This window comes from Typopeltis vanoorti, chromosome 21, assembly GCF_054136105.1.
Source record: "Typopeltis vanoorti isolate ZY-2024b chromosome 21, IOZ_Tvanoo_1.0, whole genome shotgun sequence".
Lineage (NCBI taxonomy): Eukaryota > Metazoa > Arthropoda > Arachnida > Uropygi > Thelyphonidae > Typopeltis > Typopeltis vanoorti.
Window position 1 is genome coordinate 56,582,586 of NC_143569.1, and position 23,125 is coordinate 56,605,710.

The following is a 23,125-nucleotide window of genomic DNA, read 5'->3' on the forward strand; positions in this document are numbered from 1 at the left end:
TAGATATTTTGATTTTGAACCAGCTGTGTAGATAGGCAAAAAAAATCAGAGTATTCATTACTATGAATACTCTGATTTTTTAAAAAACTGCATAATATATGAATGCCATGGTAGTAATGTATTTCGTGACATCTGTGCTATATTGTCTAACCCAATATCTAGAGCTTGTATGGCAGCCTGATACGTGTTGTAGAGACTCTCCCACCATGGAACAAAAAAAATTGTCAGCCATTTGGTGGTCTGTCAGGGATTTTATATTCGTAGCATATAACAGACCACTACTGACATCAAAACAACAAGAGTTGCCTCAGTATACAGACTAGGGATCAGTGAGATTTGAAATGCTCCAGTTGCAGTTCCTATGGCTTGATGGTGGATAGGGTGAATAGGACTGGTACAGGCATAAACTTGGGACCCCATGATCAAGTGTTGATCTAATTAGTGCCTGGTACAATCAAAGCAAAGAACATTTGTTGGTCCCAAGAGGTCAAAGATAATTTAAAAAGAGAAATGGAATTTAAAAGAAAAGGTGATCAGTAAGTGCATAAACAGCACAAACCAAGCTAGTACAGTCATACCCCGAAGTTACGCAGTAGGTGGGACCAACAAAAAGCGCGTAAGTCAAATTCATGTAACTCAGGTATAATTTTGCATACAAACATACAAAATATTAGTTAATTGGGACCAAAGGTTTACAAAAACACCTATTTTTTTAAAAAATATAATCATAATTGTAGTTTTTCGTACATAAAAAAAAAAGAAAGTTATTTCGATGTCAATGGTTTTATAAAATCTAATAGATTCGTCTGACGGCATAATGTCTTTTTCTTGTCACGCAAAATTTCTTCATAGCAAGCTAATGATTTTTTTTATTCCTTACCTTGTGGCTACAATTCGTTCCTCATTAGAATCTATGTCTTCCAAAATCTGTAAACCTTTCTTTTATGATTATTCTTATTGTGGATTCCTGTAGATCAAACTTCTTTGCTAGCTCACAAATTTTCATTCCGCCTTCAAAATCCTTAATAATGTTGAGTTTTGTTTCCAAAGTCAATGTTTTTCTTTTCTTGCTAGCTGTAGAAGAATCGGACTTGCTTCCTTTGGACGACATTATTATTTTTTATATGATAAAATTTTTATCAAGAACATAACATTAAACAATCGCAAGGTTTGTAAACTATAAAAATCGTGTATGAATGAAGACCACGTGAAACACGCCAGTGCTTGTTCACAGCATGTGCAACACTGGCGAATGCGGCCGGTGCCGGAAAGATACGACTAGTGGTGAGGCGTGAAGCGGGACGGGAATATGTACATTCCCATCCTCAATCAATAAATTAATCTCAAACTGTTGAGACATGATAAGAAACTTAAGTAGTACTATTGAATTATTTATAATGAGCACAGAGGCAGCAGAGACTATGAGGCAAATGTGCTGTAACTGTCAATTTATTAGCAGTCTATTTTGCGAAATTAAAACAGTTTCCAAAAAGGGAGAAAAAACTGGCTACCTAACTCAGCTTCACCTGAAAAGGACTTAGACAAATATTGAGTCAAATACAGTAAAAGACAACGATAATTTGAAAGCAGGAAGGGAAAGCTGGCCTAATGATTACAAAGACAGACAACGAACTTTCTAAAATTTATAATTCAAAATATGTTTTGTAACATTTTAAGAAATAATTGTAAAATGGCATTTAATTTTATTTAATCATAAAATGAAATTTTAGAGCTTAGAAAAAAGAATCTTCAAGATTGTTTTTAGATGTTTGTTTTGTCCAATTTTGCCAATAAAATTCCATTATAGTTGCCAAAATCCAGCCAAAAGAAAAAAATACATATATCAAGTTCAACCATTTTTTTCAATATTAACAATTTAATTATTTATTTTGTTCCTTTGATGTTGGTTCATATCATGAAGTGCTACTATGAATAATCAACACACTAAACATTGCACTGCAACTGTAGTGAAGCTAACAATCAAAAACATACACACTAACATTAATTAAGGTAAATAACTATTGTTAACATTGTTATATACAATACAATTTCAAATTTAAGCTGAATCTTTTCAATATTTCTGTCATTTTCAAGGAACTCTACTGAATGATGGCACTTTTGTAAAAACACGATGAATGTGCCAACATTAGTTTATGACACTGCAATCCTTTTTTTTTTTTTTTTCCCCTTATGTACAGTAAGCATATTATCAATTGTGAGAATATAAATAACCCAAATGAAATTAAAATCACTTAATATTTTAATAAAATCAGTAGAAGTTTCACATTATTACTACAATGTGAAAATAAATATGAGATGCTATCAAAAAGAAACCAGACTAGGCTAATAAAATCTTTACAACTTACCAAATTTAAATTTGGACTCAAACCCCTTCAAAGTTCAAGCAGTGGTCCCATCACTTTTGCCATGCTCTAAACACTTCCTGGAAGCCTTTTTATAGAAGCACATTAAGCACCGTTTGTGATTTGTCTTGGATCTCCTTAACGGTGTTGAACCATCGCCCCTTCAATTTCATTTTTGGAAACAAAAAGATGTCGCAAGGGGCTAATTCAAGTGAATAAGGAGGATGTGGGATGACCGCCATGCTGTTGGCTGTCCAAAAACTCTTGCATTTTTAAGGTCCTGTGGGAGGGAGTGTTATCATTGTGAAGGAGCCAGTTAGACTTGGTCATAGTTCCAATCTTTTGCGACGAATAGAGTATCTTCTCTAAACCACCTTAAAACATTGCAGTAGAATTCTGCACTGATCATCTGACAGAAAAAGATGATCGACATGCCTATTTATCGCACTCCTGACCTGCTTTGCCTTTGGTCTTGAAGAACGTGAACCCTTCAACTGTGAAAATTGATGTTTTGTCTCCGAGTCATAGCCGTAAATCCAAGTCTCATCCCTTGTGATGACCTCATCAATGGCCTTTTAACGAATATCTTGACAGACTTTCACACGGTGCTCCTTGTGGTCTGAAGTCAAGCGACTGGGAATGACCCAAATCTATCGTGATTTTCGTTTGAGCTGCTCCATTTGAAATCACAACTCATTCAGTAACTTCCTGGATGGTGATGGGTTGACCTGTGGAATTTTTTCGACATTTTTGTGGGGTGTGCTGGTGAATGGTTGTCCTGGCTTCTCATCTTCCTCTAAGGCAGAGGTGGCCAACCTTTTATAGTTCATGCGTCAATTTTTTCATTTTTTAGTTAAGATGCACCATACATACTTATACCACTTTTCAGCCCTTTTAAAATATGGTAATATGGATATATTTAACAGTTATGCATAAAATGATTTATTATATATATATATGGTAACATAGACACTTTTAGCAGTTTTAAATAAAAGGATTTCATATAAAGACAAGATAAACATTAATTATTTTATTGAGACTTTTGAAATTGCTTTGTTTTTGCTAAGCTTGTAATGTTTGGAGTTAAATCAGTTACAGAAAGCATCAAACAGTTTTTCAAATTTGAATCAGTCAGTCGCAAACGTAGTTTGTTCTTAATCATTTTCATTGATGAAAATGCTTGTTCGCATCTGTATGTAGTTCCAAAACAACAGATATAACTCTGAGCAAATTTTCTCAGTTCTGGAAAATGTTCACAGCGCAACGATCGCCAGAAATTAATTATATCAGAAGCATCTGGGAGTGATGGAAGTTCATTAAATTTCATCTTCAATACAGAATTTGTTTTGAGATCAGTAAGTTCCATTTGTATGTTACTAGGCATCGTCAAGTTTTTTGTTCAGTAAGTGAAAAGGGATTTATAAATGCAAGTATGCAGTCTTCTTCTTCAGCAAAATCTCTAAAATGACTGTTAAAGGACTCTTGCAATAATCTGAGTTTTTCAGTATATTCTGTAAAGTTGCCATTATCTTCAACAGCTTCACTATGTTCTTTTAAATATGGAAATCGACTTAAATCCCTGTTTTCTAACTGGGAGACGAACTGTTTTAATTTCGTTTTGAATGCACTGATGTCAGTTACTAAGCTAGGAAGCAATTTTTTCTTGCGCTGCAGTTTCACATTTAGATCACTGAGGTGGCTGGTAACATCAACTAAAAATGCTAAATCAAATAGCCATTTCTCAACAACATCATACAACAGAGCTTTTTCCTCGTGCAGCTCATCCTTCTCTTCCAGAAAATCACGAACACTTTCTTCATCATCATCAAATTCCTGCCATGTACCCTCAAGGGGTACAGGATATGATAGTACTAAATAAAAAAAATTACATCATTACTAACTTCCTATCTACAATTTTCCTCCAAATCAGTCTGTTACTTGTCAAGACTCCAACATGATCAATCTTATATTTCTATCGTCTAAGGCACTTTGTATCTTGGTCTTCTTGGTCTTCCTCTGGGTCATTTTGCTGCCAACCTGGCAGAGAACACTTGTTTTGCTAATCTTTCTTCACCCATTCTGTTTAAGTAACCATACCACCTGAGATTAGCTCTGCTAATGCATTCCTGGATGCTGACAATGTCAAGTTCTTTCCTAATATCCTCGTTTTTAATATGATATTGCCATTGACGCCATCTGCTCATGCCTCTAATCTTTCTCAGGACACTCATAACTGCGGTCTCTAGTCTTTGGTCAAGTGTTTTACTTCTGACCCAGCTCTCAGATCCATAAGTTAAAACTGGTTTGAACACTGTCTTGTATACAGCTAATTTATTGTTCCGACTAATTTCTCAATTATTCCATATGAATTTATTCAGTTGACTTCCTACCATACCAGCTTTGTTGATTCTGTTGTCCATTTCTATATTGAATTTACCATCTTCACTAAAAATCATGCCTAAGTAGCTGAAATGTTTTACTTGTTCCACAGGTTCTCCATTCACAACACAGTTGACATTTTCAATGATTCTGCCTATTTTCATTGTCTGTCTTTTTATTGCTGACCCTCATACCATATCTATAACAAAAGTTATTCAATTTAGTCAGAGAATCTTGCAGACTTGTAGCGGATTTATTTAGAAGTATAACATCATTCGCATAAAGCAAAGAGCTGACATTAACATCTCCGATTTTGATATCATGTTTAATACCACTTTCCTTCATAATGTGATCCATATAGATAATGAATAACAGAGGGGATATTGTACATCCTTGTCTCACACCAGATTTAACATTAAACTATCTTCCTGTACTCGCTTCAATTCTAACTACTGACTTACAACTCAAATAAAAAGTAAGTATTGCTTGATATAATGTCCCATTGACACCATATAACTATAGCGTATTGAATAGTTTCTCTCTTGGCACCTTGTCATATGTCTTTTCCAAATCGACAAAACTTAAATACAGATCTTTGTTATATTCCCATGCCTTTCTCCACTATTTGTTGTAAAGTGAAGATCTGATCCTGACAGCCTCTATTTGGCCTGAATCCAGCTTGTTCTTCACCCAGCTTTTCTTCCACAATTCTTCTCAATCGTTTCTCAAGTATACTTGCATAGATCTTGCCAGGAACACTTAGAACGGAAATACCTCTGTAATTCTCACATTCAGTTTTATTTCCCTTTTTATATATGGGTACTATGAGAGCCTCTGCTCCAATCATCGGAAATTAGTCCCTCTGTCCAGACTTTCTGAACTATGCAGTGCAGCCACTGTAAGACTTTTATACCACCATACTTCATTTCTGGTCGAATATCATCTACTCCTGCTGCATTTCCACATTTCAAGCATTTGATGGCTTTTTCTACTTCAAGTATGGATATGTATTCCTAACTGCATGCCTGGTCAGTGTTTTTTTACCACTGTGCTGTCATCACTGCTTGTTTCATTTAGCAGTTTTTCAAAGTAATTACTCCATACTTCAAGGATATCTTTTTCTTCCATTTTCATGTCACTTTTATCATCTCTAACTCCTTTTACACTACTCTTTCTTCCATTCCTAAGCTTATTCAACAACTTCCAGAATATTTTGCCACCTTCTTGATATTTATTTTCTATGTTGTTGCCGAAGTCCTCCTATGACTTTTGTTTAGCTAGTTTTACACAGTGTTTCGCTTTTTTTTTGTCTCTGTATTCTCTAAGAGCAAAAGCTGACTTATTTGACATTAACTTTTGATATGATTTCTTCTTTTCCTTCACTGCTTCTTTAACTTCCTGTGTCCATCATGGAGTCCTGATTTTTCTATCCTTGCAGACCTCACCACATGCCTCTCTGGCTGAATCAATCATGGTTTTCTTCACGTCTTGCCACTGAATCTCCAAGGTTTGGTTCCTGTTCTCAAACTCTTTCATTTTTTCTTCAATAATCGTTGTGTATGTTAGTCTACAGTTCACATCTGAGAGCTGCGCAACTTTTTTTCGCTTTAAAACTTTCTTACATGTTATTCTTTTCAATATGAAATTCAATTTTATCCTGCTCAAGACTAAATAGTGATCGCTTCCAATTTCAAATCAAATTTGAAATATCTGTACACTCTGGTGTCCTGCACCAGGGAGAAAACATCACTATCAACAATAACATAGTCAATAAGACTTTTCTTATTCCTAGCCTCTTCTCTCCATGTGAATTTGTGCACATTTTTATGTTGGAACATGGTGTTAGTAATAACCAGTCCATGTCCTGAGCAGAAATCCAACAGATATTTGCCATTATTATTAGCTTTGCTCTTTTCTCCAAATTTTCCCAAAATATTTTTGTATGTCTCACAATCATTTCCTACTCTGCTATTTAGATCCCCAACAAGAACCAACTTTTCCTTTTTCATTGTGTCAGTTGCTTTTTCTAAAGCATCAAAAAATTCCTCCAATTCTACCTTAGTAAAACCTTCTGTGGGACCATAGGCACAAATAAGTTTCATTGTCCAGTTCCCCATTCTGATATTTGCTCACATCACTCTACTTGAGACTGCCTGCCATTCAAGAAGATTAGCCTCGTATTTTGTGTTGAATACTATGGCTACTCCTTTTCCTTGATTGTCATTGCCTGAATATAACATTTTGTATTTATTGCTCAGAAAGAGCTCACCAGCTTTGGTCTTTTTTTGTTTCAGTCACCCCCATTATGTCAATCTGGTACTTATCTAATTCCTCAGCTAGCTCCATTTCTTTGCCATTCAGGCTTCTTATGTTGATAGTACTGATCTTCAATTCTGGTGATATTGAGTTGCGGTGTGTTTTAGGATTTGTTCCAATAGCTGACTTTTCGCTGTTCGCCCTGGTTCCCTGGCAAAAACAACGGGGTTCTTGTTTAACTGGGCGATGCACCAGCCGGCATGAAATTTTGTCATGTTGTACCATCATTTTTTTTTATTTTGGTTTAACCAATAAGAATACAATTTGGTCGGCTAAATCCCAAATTGCCAGCTCATCCTCGTTTGTTCAGTATCCAAGTAGATACCCAACAGGGTGCACCACAAGAAGGTGAGGATTGATCTAATTTTATTCACACACTTTACAACTGGTATCATAACATGCTTCAAATTTAGAGTTTATCACACACACAGATTCTTCATGTATAATACAGTGATACTTTAGTAGAGAACGACCTAAAAAATCTTGCAAGTAAAGTTACAGTCCCAGAAACTCTACCTACCATTGACGGTGCTCCATCAGTGCAAACACTGATGAGCTTAGAATCTAGTTGTTGATTTTCTAGACATGACTTTACTTTGTCAAATATGTCTGACCCTCTGGTTTTTCCATGAAGTGACTCAAGACCAATAAGTTCTTGAAATCTTATTCCTCTTATGAAAATGCTTAATTGGGCTACATCACATATGTCAGCAGATTCATCCAAGACTAAAGAAAAGAAAGAAAGAGCATGAACATGGTCTTTCATTTGCTCAGTAACATCATGGGAAAGTTCTTCAATGCTTCTTCTAATTGTTTGCTTGGACACAGCAATTTGGTTTACTTTTCTTTCAACATTCTTATCACCAAGACATTTTGCAAATTTTTCAAGATAGGGCCTTAACAACTTCCTCTCCATCAGAGAAAGGTTTGTGTTTTTTAGCCAACACAAAGGCAATTTCATAAGACGCCTCCAGCATTGCCACACTTTCACAACTTCGTTTCACAAATATATTTTGTCTCTTTTTTTATTTCTTCTTTTTTCTTAACCAGATATTCTTTCCACAACTCAGACCCAGGAACTAACTTCAGTTTTTCTTCTAATTCAGCTTGATGTTTTCTATAGTGTCTTAACAGACACTATAGAAAACATCATATGATCTTAACAGATCATATCTTCTATTATCTGAGAGTGCGCTTTCACAAACAATGCACAATGGTTTTCCTGAAGGACCCGCAATAAATAAGAATTCATTTTTTCCACAGTTCATTAAACTGGCACTTGCTATCACCTTCTGTTCATTTTCTTTTGCAAAGTAATGGGTAACAGACTGTAAAAAAAAAATTATTTCAAAAAGTAAAGCTTATTATTAAATAATTTATTTAAATTTTTTTATCGTTTTAAACATTATGAACATTCAAAAACACTTCTACAAGTTTAAGATAAGATTCCTGTTTTCATGAAGGCCTAATACAGTTCTATAAGTTTAAAAATCATATATTTTTTTTTTCATAGAGAGTTTTCGCCTTTCTCTCTCGTAGTATATTATGTCCAATGAAATACGAGATCGCTTCCTGCCATAAAACAGTCGATCAGCTGGCAATCACACACATTGATCAGTTAAATTTTAAGAATAAACGTACTATACATAAATAAAAAGGAAAGATATTGTATAAAAAAAACAAAAAACACACATACAAATACACCGAATAATTGCAGGTTTCAGTAATCAGCAAATTAGGGGAGCAGGCAAGAACTTGACATACGCGTTCAAAATGAAAACATTTATTTTTAAATTTACAGAATTATATTAAGCCTTCATGAAAACAGAAATCTTATCTTAAACTGTTAATAAAAACATAAGTTCGAAAACACAGAATTGTTCACTCACATTGAATCAGAAGTTCAGCGAACATTATGACACGAAAGTCAGCTGTAAATTGACTGAGTAACTGGTGACGCATGTCAGCATTTGCTGGTGCCTGTTGCTTCAAGATCAAACAAGTATAATAAGTGTGCACTCTAGAATTCAGTGATAGGTTAATTGTGTTTATTTATATATATATATATATATATATATATATATATATAAATCGCACACAAAATTTTAAAAAATTTTTCTTTGGGGTTCAGTGTGCCACTTTTGGCACATGCACCATAGGTTGGCCCCCCCGCCCCCCCTACTCTAAGGTAGTTCTGCCCTTCTTAAAAAGTGAGTGCAACTCAAAACACTGAGTTCAGCTCATGGCTTCGTTTTCATGCCTTACAAATAATTCAAGAGTCTCTGTGGCAGAATTTCCCAGTTTTATGCAAACTTTTACATTTGCTATTTGTTCTAATTTCCCATTCATGGCAAACTCACAGAATGGCACAAACACATAAGAATAATGCGCATTACATGAGTTCCAGTTCACACAGCTCAATGGCATGTAACAGGCTGACTCAACAATGTTTATGCTACTGACACATGGTGGCATGAGACCGTAACTCGATCTGTCGCTGAGTGTACAATCCAGTTTCTTTTTGATAGCACCTCTTAGTTTATTTAATTTTCTTTTTTCTCGGTATGTGCAAAATTCAAAGAACAAGAAAATGTGATATTCATATATAGTTTGTCATACCTGTCCCTGTGATTTGCGGGCTTTGTCCATTAGTATTTCAGAGCTACTTTGCTCTTCTTCTAATTCTTCTTCCAACTGTTGAATTCTAGCCTCTAAACGACGCTTTTCATCTTGAAGAAGAGAACTAAGTGATTCAAAAAAAGCATTAAGAAATTGTAACCTAAGAGTATTTAGTTTGGGATAATTCAATAAAAAATGCAAAAATGACTAACTTAAAGAATCATAAAAGGTTACGATAAGTGAACCATGCTACAAGAAATAACACAGAATCTTCATCTATTAAAAATGAGCTGAAACGGTAATTATGAAATTCTAATTAAAATATTTCCCCCTAAATATCAAAAAAATAAATCCGCTAACACCTTTTTTCTCCAAAGGAAGTAGGTGAAACTATTTAGCTCAAAATAGCTTTATGAAAATTGACAAGCAGCCAATCTTCACCCTTAATCATCACTGACAAGTAGCTCAAGGCTTTGATGATTTCATAGGCATTCAGGAAGGAGAATGCAGCAGGCAATTACCATCCTGCTGTTATCCCTGCGGCAATACTATGCACTGCCTGAAATAAGTTTTACAATCAATTTCTTTAAGCTGTGGGATAACAGCATGAGAAGAGAAGAAACCCCTTAGTTGTGTGCCAAGTAGTTGCTCTCCCAGGAACTTGCGTAGTACGAGGTAGGTTCCAAAATTTCAGGGCCTGACAGATAGCACTATCTATGGGAAGCTTAATGTACCAGTTTTAACTCTCTATTTGCATCATTCAGTTGGAGGCATTCGTTTGACTAACACATGGCAAGCTAGGTGGCAATGCTAAAAATTGAGTACAGCACTGTGATAAAGTTTTTCACCAAAGAAGAGTTTCTCCAAGTGCTTTCAAACAGTGATTGGGTGGTGTTTATAGGGAAGCTTCTCCTTCATATTCTACCTTGAAGGAATGGACTAAACAGTTTTGCCTAGGAAGAGAGCATTGAAGATGATCCTCGTGATGGCGGCCGGTGAAAGTGATGACAGAGGAAAATGTCTCTCTTGTTGAGGAACTGCTCAATGACAAAGAAATCTTTGTCATTGAGCAGTTCAAACTGAAGCTCAAAGAAATCTCAACAAGGTTGGGGCTTCCCGTAACAACCATCTTTCGCATCATTCACAAGCATCCTCACACAATGAAGGTCAGTGCAAAGTAAGTGTCCCGATTTCTCTCTTCATTTCAGAAGGATCATCGTGTGACCTGTTCCCACAAGTTTTTAGAGATTTGCCAAGGAAATCAGAGAAGTTCTGGAATCCGTTGTCACTGGGGATGGAACCATGGTCCTTTATTATTATCCTCTTTTCAAAAGGGAATCCACGGAGTGCTGCCAACTAGGAAAAGCACTGCAGAGAAAAGTCAAGGTCACTCAGTCCACCAAACGCTGTAAAAAGAGACGAGGAATGCTGCATTACAGTGTCTGCTTCAGACAATGATCCAGTCCATACATCTATTGTTGCAAAGGTTGCAGTGAAGGACTGTGACTTCCAGGACATTGAACACCCGCCCTACAGCCCAGATCTAGCATCCAGTGACTACTATCTCTTCTTGAAACTGAAGAAAGATCTAAGACCTTCGAGGAAGAAAATTTGCAGATGACAATGAGGTGAAAGATACAGTTTTAGACAATTTTGCAGACTAAAGTAGTGACTATTTTTTTCAAGGGCTCTCTCTCGGATCTCCTCATGTCTGAGGACTCATGACCTTCCAGGATGATGCTTCGCCATTTTTTTCTCTCTGTGCCTCTCTTATTGCTTGTTCTAGTTTAAGTTCAGTGATTCTTGATATTTGGTCAATCCACCTGTGGGGGGTTTCCTCTTTTTCTTTTCCCAAGTGGTTTACCTTGGATGATTACTTTTTCTAGGCAGTTGCCCTCCCTTCTACATGTGTGTCCAAAATATTACAGTATTCTCTTTTCGATTATGTTTATCGGTCTTGTGTGGATATTCAGTTCTTCTAGAATACTTTTGTTTGTTCTCTTTTCTGTCCAAGACACTCTTAACAATCTTCTCCAGCACCAGAGCTCGAATGCCCCAATTCTTCTTCTGTCATCTTTTGTCATAGTCCAAGACTCAGAAGCATAGAGAAAGATTGAAAAAACTAAGGTTTCTACAAGCTTAATTATTGTCTTTTTGGAGATGTGCCTGTCTTCCCAGATCTTGGTTAAATCAGTCATTGCTTTTTTTAGCTAGTGCTATTCTTCTTCTTATCTCTTTTTTACATCCATTTTTTTTTGTTATCATCACTCCAAGGTAGTTGAAATGGCCGACAATTTCAATTCCTTCTACATCTCTCTCTTCTGCGTTGTTTAAAGTCATTATTTTTGTTTTATCTTGATTTATTCTTAAACCGTGGCTTAGGCTTTCCCATTCTAATTGATTCAGGATGGATTTTAATTCCTGTTCACTTGTTGCTATTATCACTGTGTTATCTTCATATCATAGTTGGTGAGTGATATAAAAAATGCTCCCTACATTGATAGATTGAGAGCTTGTGGATTGCAGAGATTGGTTGATAGGCGAAGAAGAGGGGATATGATAGAAACATTCAAATTACTAAAAGGTTTTTATAGGATTGATGCAGGGGAAATGTTTCAGCTGTGTGATAGTGATGGAAGAACAAGAGGTCATCTCTGGAAATTAAAGAAGAGTGTGGTTAACAAAGGTGTCAGAACAAGGTTTTTTGCCTGGAGGGTGGTGAATGAGTGGAATTCATTGCCTGACTTAGTTGTGAGCTCTTCGTCTGTAAATGAATTCAAGAAGAGATATGACAGATATTGTTTTGCTAGTTTGGGTCTCCCGCGATGAGTCTACTGACTCCATGGAGATACCCGTAATAATAATAATAGTAATAATAATAATAGGTTAGTGATTGTTCAGCCACCTAATTTAATGCTTCCATTCCACATTTCTAGAGATCTTTTCATTATAGTTTCACTGTAAAGGTTGAATAGTAATGGTGAGAGTATGCATCCTTGTCTTGATCCTTTTTCAAACTGGAATACAGGGGACAGTGAGTTTTCAATTCTTACTGTTGCTTGATTTCCTTGATATAAGTTCTTTATGAGGGTTATTAGATGGTTTGGTATTCCTGATTCTTGCATGATATCCCACCTCATGCAGTCAAAGGACTTGGAGTAATATATAAAGCATAGAAAAAGGCTTAAGTTGAATTCCCTTGCTTTTTCAATTATTTGTCTGATGTTAGATATCAGATCTCTAGTCCCTCAACCTTTTCTGAATCCTGCTTGTTCTTCTGAGATCTGATGGTCTATAAAACTTTGTAATCTCTCCTTAATAATGTGTAGTAAAATCTTGCTGTTGAAAGTTTATTCTGCACTTGGTTAGACTATAATAAATTTAGTTTAATCCTTTATCCAAGTGTGAGCAAACAAAGTTTGCACCTGAAAGTATCTTCAGGACTGGGGTAAGGTAGTACAACACCAGGCAACTCGTAGCAAAGTCTAACCAAGTGCAAAATAAACTTTCAACATCTTTCTCTAAATCCAAAGTAATTTAATAATAAGGTGGCACACCTTATGGCAACTCCTATAGGTAAAGATGACCTCTCCATTGCTTCTGCCTAGTATCTCCACTTCAGGGCCTGGCTCCCACTGACGAGACCTCAATAAAGGTCGAAATCGGTCTGGATAGCGGCCCTTCCCTTAATGCATAACATTATACATATCCTTAAGGAGATGTGTTTTGCATTATGGGAGATACTGAGATAGAAGTGATGGTAGCTTGGCCACCTCTGCTACGAGTTGCCTGGTGTTGTACTACCTTACCCCAGTCCTGAAGATACTTGCAGGTGCAAACTTTGTTTGCTTACACTTGGATAAAGGATTAAACTAAACTTATTATAAAATCTTGCTGGTATGTGAGATAAGGGCAATGGTGCAGTAATTTTCACAATTGTTGTAATTGCCTTTTTTGTAGATTGGGATAATGGTGGAATTGGTCAAGTCATTCAGCCATCTTCCAGTCTTCCAGATTTTGTTGCATAAATCGTGTATCCAGTCGACTGCATTCTCTCCAAGGTTTTTCAACATTTCAACTGGTATTGAATCAGGACCTGGGGCTTTGTTTTTCCTTAATTTTTTGATTGCTTGTTCTACTTCACTTATGAGGATTTCTGGTTCTGTTTCCATGTTTTCCATAGCTCCTTTGTCTTCTTGTTTAGCTGGATCCTTGTAAAGCTCAGCGCAATACTCTTTTCATCTTCTGGCTATGTCATTAGTGTCATTTAAGATCTTGCCATTTTCCTCTGCAATTATATTAAGCTTTGGTTTGAATTTTTTGGTTATATCCTTAACCTTCTTGAATAAATCCTCTGTTTCATTAGAGTTGGAGTGTCTTTCTATTTCTTTACAGATGTTTTGGATATAGTTACTTTTATCATTTTGACAAGATTTCTTAATAGCTTTATTCAGGTTCAGGTAATTTGGGTTTTGCCAGTTTGTTATTTTAATTTGTTTCCTTTTTTCAATCACTTTCAGACACTCATCATCTGGTGATGAGTGTCTGGTGACACTCATCACCAGAGGTCCCACCTTACATTCCAGGCCACCTACTACCGCCCTTAGAGGGCACTCGACCTAGATAGGACTTTAGTGTCACCCACATGGTTGGGCTTAGTATTGTAAGATTTGTGTGTGCATGTTACGTTAATTTGTTTTGTAATCCCCGTAGATGTCCTGGTGACTAGGATGAAATATAGGAAGAATTAAATTCTATTTTAATTCTTTTTGAGTGTTGTAAAAAATCCATTAAGCCTCCAACATGATGTTACTGTTATTCTTATTTGCTTTCAGATGGATCTTTAAATTAGAATTGATGGTCTGATCCACAATCTGCTCCTGGCAATGTTTTGGTGTTATTGATTAATATCCTCCATCTTCTGTCAATTAAAATGTAGTCAATTTGATTCTTACATCGATTCCCAGGTGCTACCCATGTGTATAGTCTCCTCTTGTGCTGTTTGTACATTGTGTTAGTGATTGCTAATTCCCTTTCAATGCAGAACTCCACCAATAGTTTTTCTCCTCATTCGTTTCTAATTCCCAGTCCGTATTTTCCAATGATTCCATATAAGTGCTCATCATGTGCATCGAATCCCACTTTAGCATTGAAGTCTCCCAGAACTATTTGAATGTCCTTTCTTGGTATTGTATCCATAGTTTCATTTAGGTCTTTGTAGAATTCCTCACTTACTTCATCTTCTGCCTTCGATGTGGGTGCATAAACTTGTATCAGCATTGTTGGAATTGGAATGGTGTTTAATCTTACTTTTATGATTCTGTCACTGACTGGGTTGTATCCTTTTACTGCTTTACTAATGTTTTTATTCACAATGATGGCAACTCCCTTTTCACTGTTATGATCTGGACCAGAGAAAAACACCTTGTTTCCCTTATGTGTTGTACTGGAAAGAACATGTGACCATGTTCTTTCCAGTGAGTTTCAGCCAACCCTAAGATTAGTATCTTATTGTCTTCCATTTCATTCTGTATTATGTCTAGTTTCCCAGTTTGCAGGAGTCCTCTGATGTTCCATGTTCCTATCTTGAAAGTCTTTCTGAGAGTTATTTGACATATTTTTCTAGGATATAGAAATGTTAATTCAAAGATCTGAAAAGTATATTGAAGTAAAGGGACATTATGTTGAAAAGTGACACTGCTGTTTTCTTTCTATCACCTCTAAAAGTTAGTCAGGCCGGAAACTTATTGAACCACATTGGTATCTCGAGAATTTAGTTAGGAAAAAAAAAAAGTTCCTCTAGGTGGTGACCAGAATGATACTCATAAATTGTTCTTTGGAAAATGCAATGAAATTTACTGATTGTGTATTATATATTTTCTTGACTATGTAAAAGCTAGCTAAAAACATAACAAAATTCAGTTTTCAAAAATCCTATCTCTAATAAGTTCTTGGACTTCTAGGAAGTGTCAGGTAACAATAATAAGAATAATTTATTTGCTAAAGAAATAGAAGTCCTATTTGCAATGATTATTTTTATTTCATAAAGCTTGAAACCAGAACCTCAAATAAGTCATCACTTGATGTTCTGGTTTCAAGGCAAAACATTTTTAAAGTTCTCTATATATAAAGTCCAATATGAGGCTAGTTACATGTATCTAAGTTTTACAAACAAAAGTTCTGACACAGTTCACAATGAATTAAAACCAGTAATTTTTCATAAATTATATGTTGTAGCATTGCTAAATGGACAGACTTGATGGTGCGAACACAAGTTGAATTTGTTTCAAAATGTTTCACAGAACACAGTTCACACAATAAAGTAGCTATATAGTGCATGCACACACTTTTTATTTATTTATTTTTTCTTTTGGTATGTCTGGATTTGGACAGTGGATGGGTGTTGATCAGTGGAGGAATGGTGGGGGCCAGTTCAGCAAAGCAATGCCTGTGAAAACATCACAATGCAGAAACAGACTGCCTATGGGAAAGCGACTGAGGGCAGTCTGTGAGAGAAGGGTTACATATTAATGTAACCCTTCTCTACTGGAACAAACTCAAAATCAACATCAGCAGAACTGAATTAAAGTTTGGTGCCATCATTATAGGCATTAATGGAAAATGAAGTGGAAATGTCAGAAGAAGAATTAGAGGCACCAAATCCACATAAGCATGTTTCATAGGCAGATACCAGAGAATAGTATATGGTGGTGTGGAATCTAGGTGAATGATGGTGACCAATGGAGTATAGGGTGTGGTACCAGGGTCACTACTCTTTAATTTGTATATCAATGACATGGGGAAAGATTTAAGAGAGGGATATTCAGTTGTTTGCTGATGATGTAAAATTAGAGAAAGCAATATTTGATAAACATGATGTAGATATTCTGGAGGATGATTTAAATAAAATGACATTGTGAGAAAAGGATAATGATTATAATCATTATCCTTTTTAATAGTTATTAATTTTAATAGATAATTAAATTGATAATTATCAATTTAATGTTGCAAAATGTAAGGTTGAAAAGGTTGTACATAGTGTATCATACTGATGGTATTGGCCTGCAGGAAATTGATGAGGCTAGGGACTTGGGAATAATGGTGGACAAAGAGTTAAAGTTCAGAAGGCATGTTGCAAAAGTTGGTAAAATAGTTCAACGTATTACGTGGATGTTGAAAAACATGCTACAAGTTATTATCCCTCTTTAAAAGGCGATGATTCGGCCACATCTTGACTACAGATTTGGTCACCTAGGTTTCTTGGGACCAGGAGTTGGTCGAAACGATTCAGAGATGAGTGACCAAAATAATGACAGGTCTGTGGAATATTCCTAATGAGGATAGGTTGAAGGTTTGTGAATTACAAAGTTTCGTTGATAGGCAGAAAATAGGGAACATAATAGAAACTTTTAAGATATTAAAGGGGTTTTATAAAATTGATGCAAGTGCAATTTTTTGAATACAAGACAAATGGAGAACTAGGGGCCATCTGTGGAAGTTGTGTAAGAGTGTAGTTAGGGGGATGTGCAGACTAGATTTTTTGCATGGAGAGCGGTCAGTGAGTGAGTGCAATGGATTGCCAGAATTGGTGCGAGTTCCCCGATGGTGAATGGAATCAAGAAGAAATATAATATTTGTGTGCATGATGGTAGATTTGGGTCTCCTGTGATGAGAGTCTTTGGACTCCATGGAGATGCCATAAATAATAAGTGGTGTTACTGCAAAAAATGACAAAACCAGATAATATTCTTCTAAATAATGATGATCAAGCAGTACTGATGAGGAAAAGGAAGGAATAACTATACTATTCAATACTAAACAACTAAAATGGCAGGCAATATCAAGAGTGAGGTGGACACGTTTCAACATGAGGAAGGAAGGAAAATGAGATTTGTGTCATGTCCACATAAGGTTCTGCTAATAAAGGAGTAGCAGAATTTTTTTTTTTTTTTTTTTTCAGTCAGAGAAAGCAGCTGACAGAGAAAAACAGAAAACTTGTTTCTCATTTGAGATCTAAAAAGCAGAATATGAAATGAATATCAGATATAGAAATGTGTTGGGAAAATTTAGAGGAAAAAAGAGAAGCTAATAATAATAGCGAGTACCTGCGGATTTCTGTTGAGGTTCTCATCATTACTAACACTGCCTTCCAACACAGATTTACATGAAGAGAAGTAATTAGAAAAGTCTCATTGACTACATTATTGTTGATAGCAATGTCTTCATGCTGGTTCAAAACAAAACAGCATACAGATAATTTGACAGAGGAGATGTCCACTGTTCAATCTTGGTCAGAATAAAATTGAATATAAAGTAAAGGAAAATGTGTAAGAAAGTTTTAAAAAGAATCAATGTAGAGTAGCTTTTAGAGGTGGTATAGAGATATTACAGAAACATGACTTTCAAAACAATAATCAAACATTGGAGACTAACTGGCATAATGTCAAGAAAAAACCTAACACCCAATCTAATATCGAACTGGTGTAGCATTTACTGCTATAACAGCCTTCAATCTTCTGGGAAGACTTTCTGCCGGATTTTGATAAGTTGACACTATAATTCCCTCCCATTTCTCCAGAAGAGCATTAGTGAGGGTAGTCACTGATGTTAATCAATTGACTTGGCTTACAACTGAAATTTCAATTCATCCCGCAGGTATTCCACAGGGTTGAGGAAGTTGAAAACCATCTCATTAAACCATTAGTTCACAGACCCCGCTTTGTGAATTGTGGCATTGTCATGTTGATACAGGAAAGGGCCTTCACCAAGCTGTTGTCATATAAGTTGTTGCAGATTCTTAGGTCCCATTCTGTGATTTTGTGTGGCCTAACAGGTCGCAATTGTGCTATTATTGCTTCTAGTTTCAGTGAAGAAGATTCACTGTCAATGGAACTAGAAGGTCCAGCCTGAATCACAAAAAACAGCTCTCCCAACCATGAATTTCCTCTACCAAACTTCATAGGCAGCACAACACACATGGGTAGGTGGCAATCTCCTGACATCCACCAAACCCAGACTCAGTCAGATTGCCAAATAGTGAAGCAGGATTCATCACTCTAGAGAATGCATTTTCACTGTTCCAGTCCAATGGTTGGCATTACTCTTGTAGACATTAGACTTGAATGCACCTGTACAGCCAAGAAAACCCATTTTCTTCAGCCCTCAGCAAACAGTTGTGATGGCATTGTCTGCAGAGGTATTTCAGTACTCAGTAGCAAGTGTTTCAACTGAGGATGGGCAATGCTTTCGTACCATGTGCTTCAGCATCCATGTGATACTTGGATTTTAAATTTTGGAAACAGAAATAAGTCTAATGATGCAAAATTCTAGCAAATGTGTTTATAGATTATTATTTTGTTGTTGTTGAATTTCTCTTTTTGTTTGTACATCTCTTTGTGTCCAAATTTACAGTCATGATTATTATATTCTCTTTTGCAGTAACATATCAAATATCCAAATTTTTCAATATTTTCATCTGACCATAACCTGGGAACAGCATTTCATACATTCAAAACAGATTTGTAAATACTGCATTCAAACAGTTTATAATACCAATAACTCCAACTTCTCAGTTGCAGAGTTAGTAAATTCTACTGCTTCACCGCCACAGATTTCAGTCCCAATGAATCAAAAGGTGTTTCAGTTCTTCCGTCCCCTCCTGCCCAAAAAATTTAATTGCTTAAATAATAGTATAGAATTACAATAATAATAAACAAATAAAGAAAAAAGGAACTGGTTCTTGTTGGAAACCTAAACAACAAATGAGGCAATCAATTCCAGAGAGAAATGTTTTGAGAAAAAAACAGAGAAAAGAAAAAAACTACATAATGCAAATATTTTCTGGATTTCTGTTCAACAAAGATTAAAAATTGCTAACAACATGTTCTAACAGAAAGATGTGCATATATTTAAACAGGAAGAACACACAAGAAATCTGACATCTTCCCACTGGTGCAGCATACCAGGAATATAAAATAAGAAAATCACTATTTACTTTTGGGAAAGCATAAAAATGTACATCATGCTAAGAAGAAAATATAGTAAAAGCTAAAAAACTCAGTCAAACAGGTTTCAGAGATAAATTATAGACTCAAGTTGCATGCAAAGATGAAATCAAAACTTCATGGCCAAGAAATTAAATGAATAGACTTAGGAAAGAGGAAATCACAAGTTCCTGACAGGTGAGTGAGCTTGTACTCGCTCACCTGAATGCAGAAATTAAATCACGGAGGTAGCAAAATATTCTGGAAGCTTTCATAAAACGCTTAGTAATGAAGGAAAGAATACCACAAAAGGAACTGACATTTAGTATATTCTGGATATTTGCAGTAAATATGAAAAACTGATAATGAGATGTGTAGCAATAGACTGGAACATTTTCAAAAGTAATGCAATCAATGAGACTGAAAGATATCAATACTTTAAGTAAGAAAGACCATGAGAAACCCAGAAATATAGAACAGATATTTGACCAGAAATACTTAGATATAGCAAGTTAGTTTTAAAGTGGCCAACACTGTATCATTCAACATAAGCAATTCCCATTTCTGTCTATAAAAACGGAAATAAAGCAATGTGGTTATTGATAAGGGGTTAATTTACCCACTCTCCACCCAACAGACTACAGGTTTGAATCTGCCATAGGTATGGATGTTTTGTGACTGTCTTTAGGTAGAAGATGAATATCATCACCTAATGTGGGATAACCATTTCACCTAATTTAAGTTGCTTGAAAAAAAGTTCCATATTTAGTCTCTAGAGTTGCATTTCCAGATTATGTAAAAAAATGAATTAAAAAAAAAAATAATAAAAATCCACAGCTCATTTATGGCACTAATGCAGTAAGTTTATAATCTTCTGAATGAGTTACAAAATCAGGCAATAAAACAATAATCTGTAATTTAAGTTTAGTGGATTGGAAAAAGGCATACCATACCAAGAGGAGGATAGTATTCAAAATACTACATTTTTTGATGGAAAAGGGACATTATGTAGGGCAATATATTACCATCATTAGCAATATATAGCTTATACTTACATATGTTATGATTTAACCTGAATGATAAACAAGATAGTATGATGTAAATTTAGATGTTAGACAAGGACACTGTAAAGAATGATGGTTTAATACAAATCTGGTGTAAGAAAAGGATGCATACTATCTCCACTATTATTCGTCATCTATCAGGATCACATTATGAAGTAATGTAGCATTAAATCTTTTATAGAAATTAGATATACTAAATTTCAGGACTCTATGCAGATGTTATACTCAAATCCAATAGGCTTTAGGACTAACTAAATTGAATACCAATAATATTCATATCAAATAATGAAAATAAGCAGGAACTATATGAAAACCATTTATTTATAAGTTCTTCAATGGAAAACTTATGGAGATGGTTGTTATTTATCGAATCTAAGTCTTCCATTTTTCAGACTTAGTAGCCAAATTTGTACAAATCATTGAAGCATTCGAGATTTATCAAACACAACAGCTCAATTCTTCCAGCAAAAAAAAAAAAAAAAAAAAAAAAAAAAAAAAATTGTTGATGACACCCCCCCCACACACACCACCATGATTTGTAGCACCTTTTCATGCCGAGTTCTCAAAAAAACTGTTTAATAAATTTAGTCCATACTATAAATTATAAATTAAAGATGCCAAGAAATTATATTCTTGGTTTAATCCTTTATCCAAGTGTAAGCAAACAAAGTTTGCTCCTGAAGTATTTTCAGGACAGGGCAACTCGTATATAGGAGCTAATGACTTCACATCGCTTGCCTTAGTATCCCATAATGCAAAGACATATCCCTATAGACATGTATAATACTATGCATTATGGTCTTAATGGACATTCCATAATGGAATGGGCACTACCCAGACTGGTTTCAACCTTTATTGAGGTCTCATGAGTGGGAGTCAGACCCAGAGGTGATACCAAGGTTGAAGTAATGCAGAAGTCGTTCCTCAATGGAAAGCTTATGGAGATGATTGTTATTTATGAAATCTAAGTCTCCCATTTTTCAGATTTAGTAGTCAAATTTGCACAAATCATGAAAGCATTCAAGATTTATCAAACACAATAGCTCAATTCTTCCAGCAAAAACAAAAGTTGTTTATGACCCCCCCACCACCTCCTACCATGATTGTAGCATCGTTTCATGCTGAATTCTCAAAAAAATCTGTTTAATAAATTTAGTCCATACTACATTAAGAACAAACTTTCCCAAAATATGATCAGTAGAGTGTTCTATGTTTTACCATTTCAGTTACAGGAAGGCTACAATGTAAAATCCTTATAGCATTTGTTGTGTGGGATGCTGTTCAAGAATTTCTATTTCTGAAGAAAATCTCATGCTGTTATACAGTTTTGCCCTATCATGGATTCCAACACAGAACTTTTACCATTATAAGGTAATACAATAAACCATGTGAAGAGCTGAGATTTGTTGGCAAGACTTTTTTTTTTCCCCCCAATCACTGATCTAATTATAACAAAGTATGAGTTAGTAGCCTACATTATTATTAAATTCTGAAAGCATCCCTGTCAGACTAATGCATTACTCTGATTTTAAGTATTCATAAGCTATGGTGTAATATGTAACTGTTGACTACTCAATCTTCATATCTGAAAGGAAGAAGGTAAAAAACCATCTGTTGAAAATTGACTTCAATACAAAAAATAAAATTTATATGAGTAAAGGGGAAAAAAATTACCCTCTTGAAGCACTACTGTTGATTTCTTCTTGAAGTTCATCTCTTTCTGTTTCTGCAGCCCGACGAGCTCTTTCAGAATTAGCAAGGTCTTCTTGAACCTGGATGACTTCAGCTTCCATTGCCTTTAGCTTCTTTTCAGTTTCTTTGGCCTGTGCAGCCAATTCATCTCGTGCTGCATGTGCTTCTTCAGCATCTCGCTGGTAGTCTTTCATCTGACCCTTTCAAAACATTTTAAAATTAAATTTAAAACAGGGTGATTCAAAAAGATGGACTCAATTTTGTAATATCAAACATAGAACTAGTGACAAATATGATGTAAAGTATATTTGATTATACGCACAATAAAGTTTATAGCTGTTCAATGTCCCTCCTCCGGCCACACGGATAACATCAAGATGGTAGCTGAATTCATCTCACGTTCTCCTCCAACACACGGGGTCTTCCCAAGCTTTTCCCCTTACACAAACAACCTGTTTGCTCAAATTGATAATTCCAACGACAAATGCTCTTCCTCATTGGAGGCTTAATGCGAAACGACGATGAAACGCACGCTGCACTGCAGTTGCCGACTCGGTTTTAATGAGCTCATGAACGCAAAAAATTTTGTACTGTTGCACGGCTGTGTGCTCTAGTGGTAGTATTTCAAACTTTAGGACCTTCTCTTTCAGGTGTTATGTAGATCATTCACATATGATGTACAGTTCAGGAAATATAGCCATACGAAATT

General features: G+C 35.5%; 1 protein-coding gene across 1 annotated transcript in view; it reads right to left on the reverse strand.

The window, feature by feature from the left end:
• The window catches only part of zip (myosin heavy chain 10), a 517,797-nt gene that overhangs the window by 37,496 nt on the left and 457,176 nt on the right, over positions 1–23,125 (reverse strand). Inside the window, exons 34-35 of the mRNA XM_090411020.1 lie at positions 22,399–22,616; positions 9,678–9,801 (exon numbers count right to left, since the gene is read on the reverse strand). Coding sequence (XP_090267146.1) covers positions 9,678–9,801; positions 22,399–22,616 — 342 coding nt within the window. The remainder of the gene's footprint in view (positions 1–9,677; positions 9,802–22,398; positions 22,617–23,125) is intronic.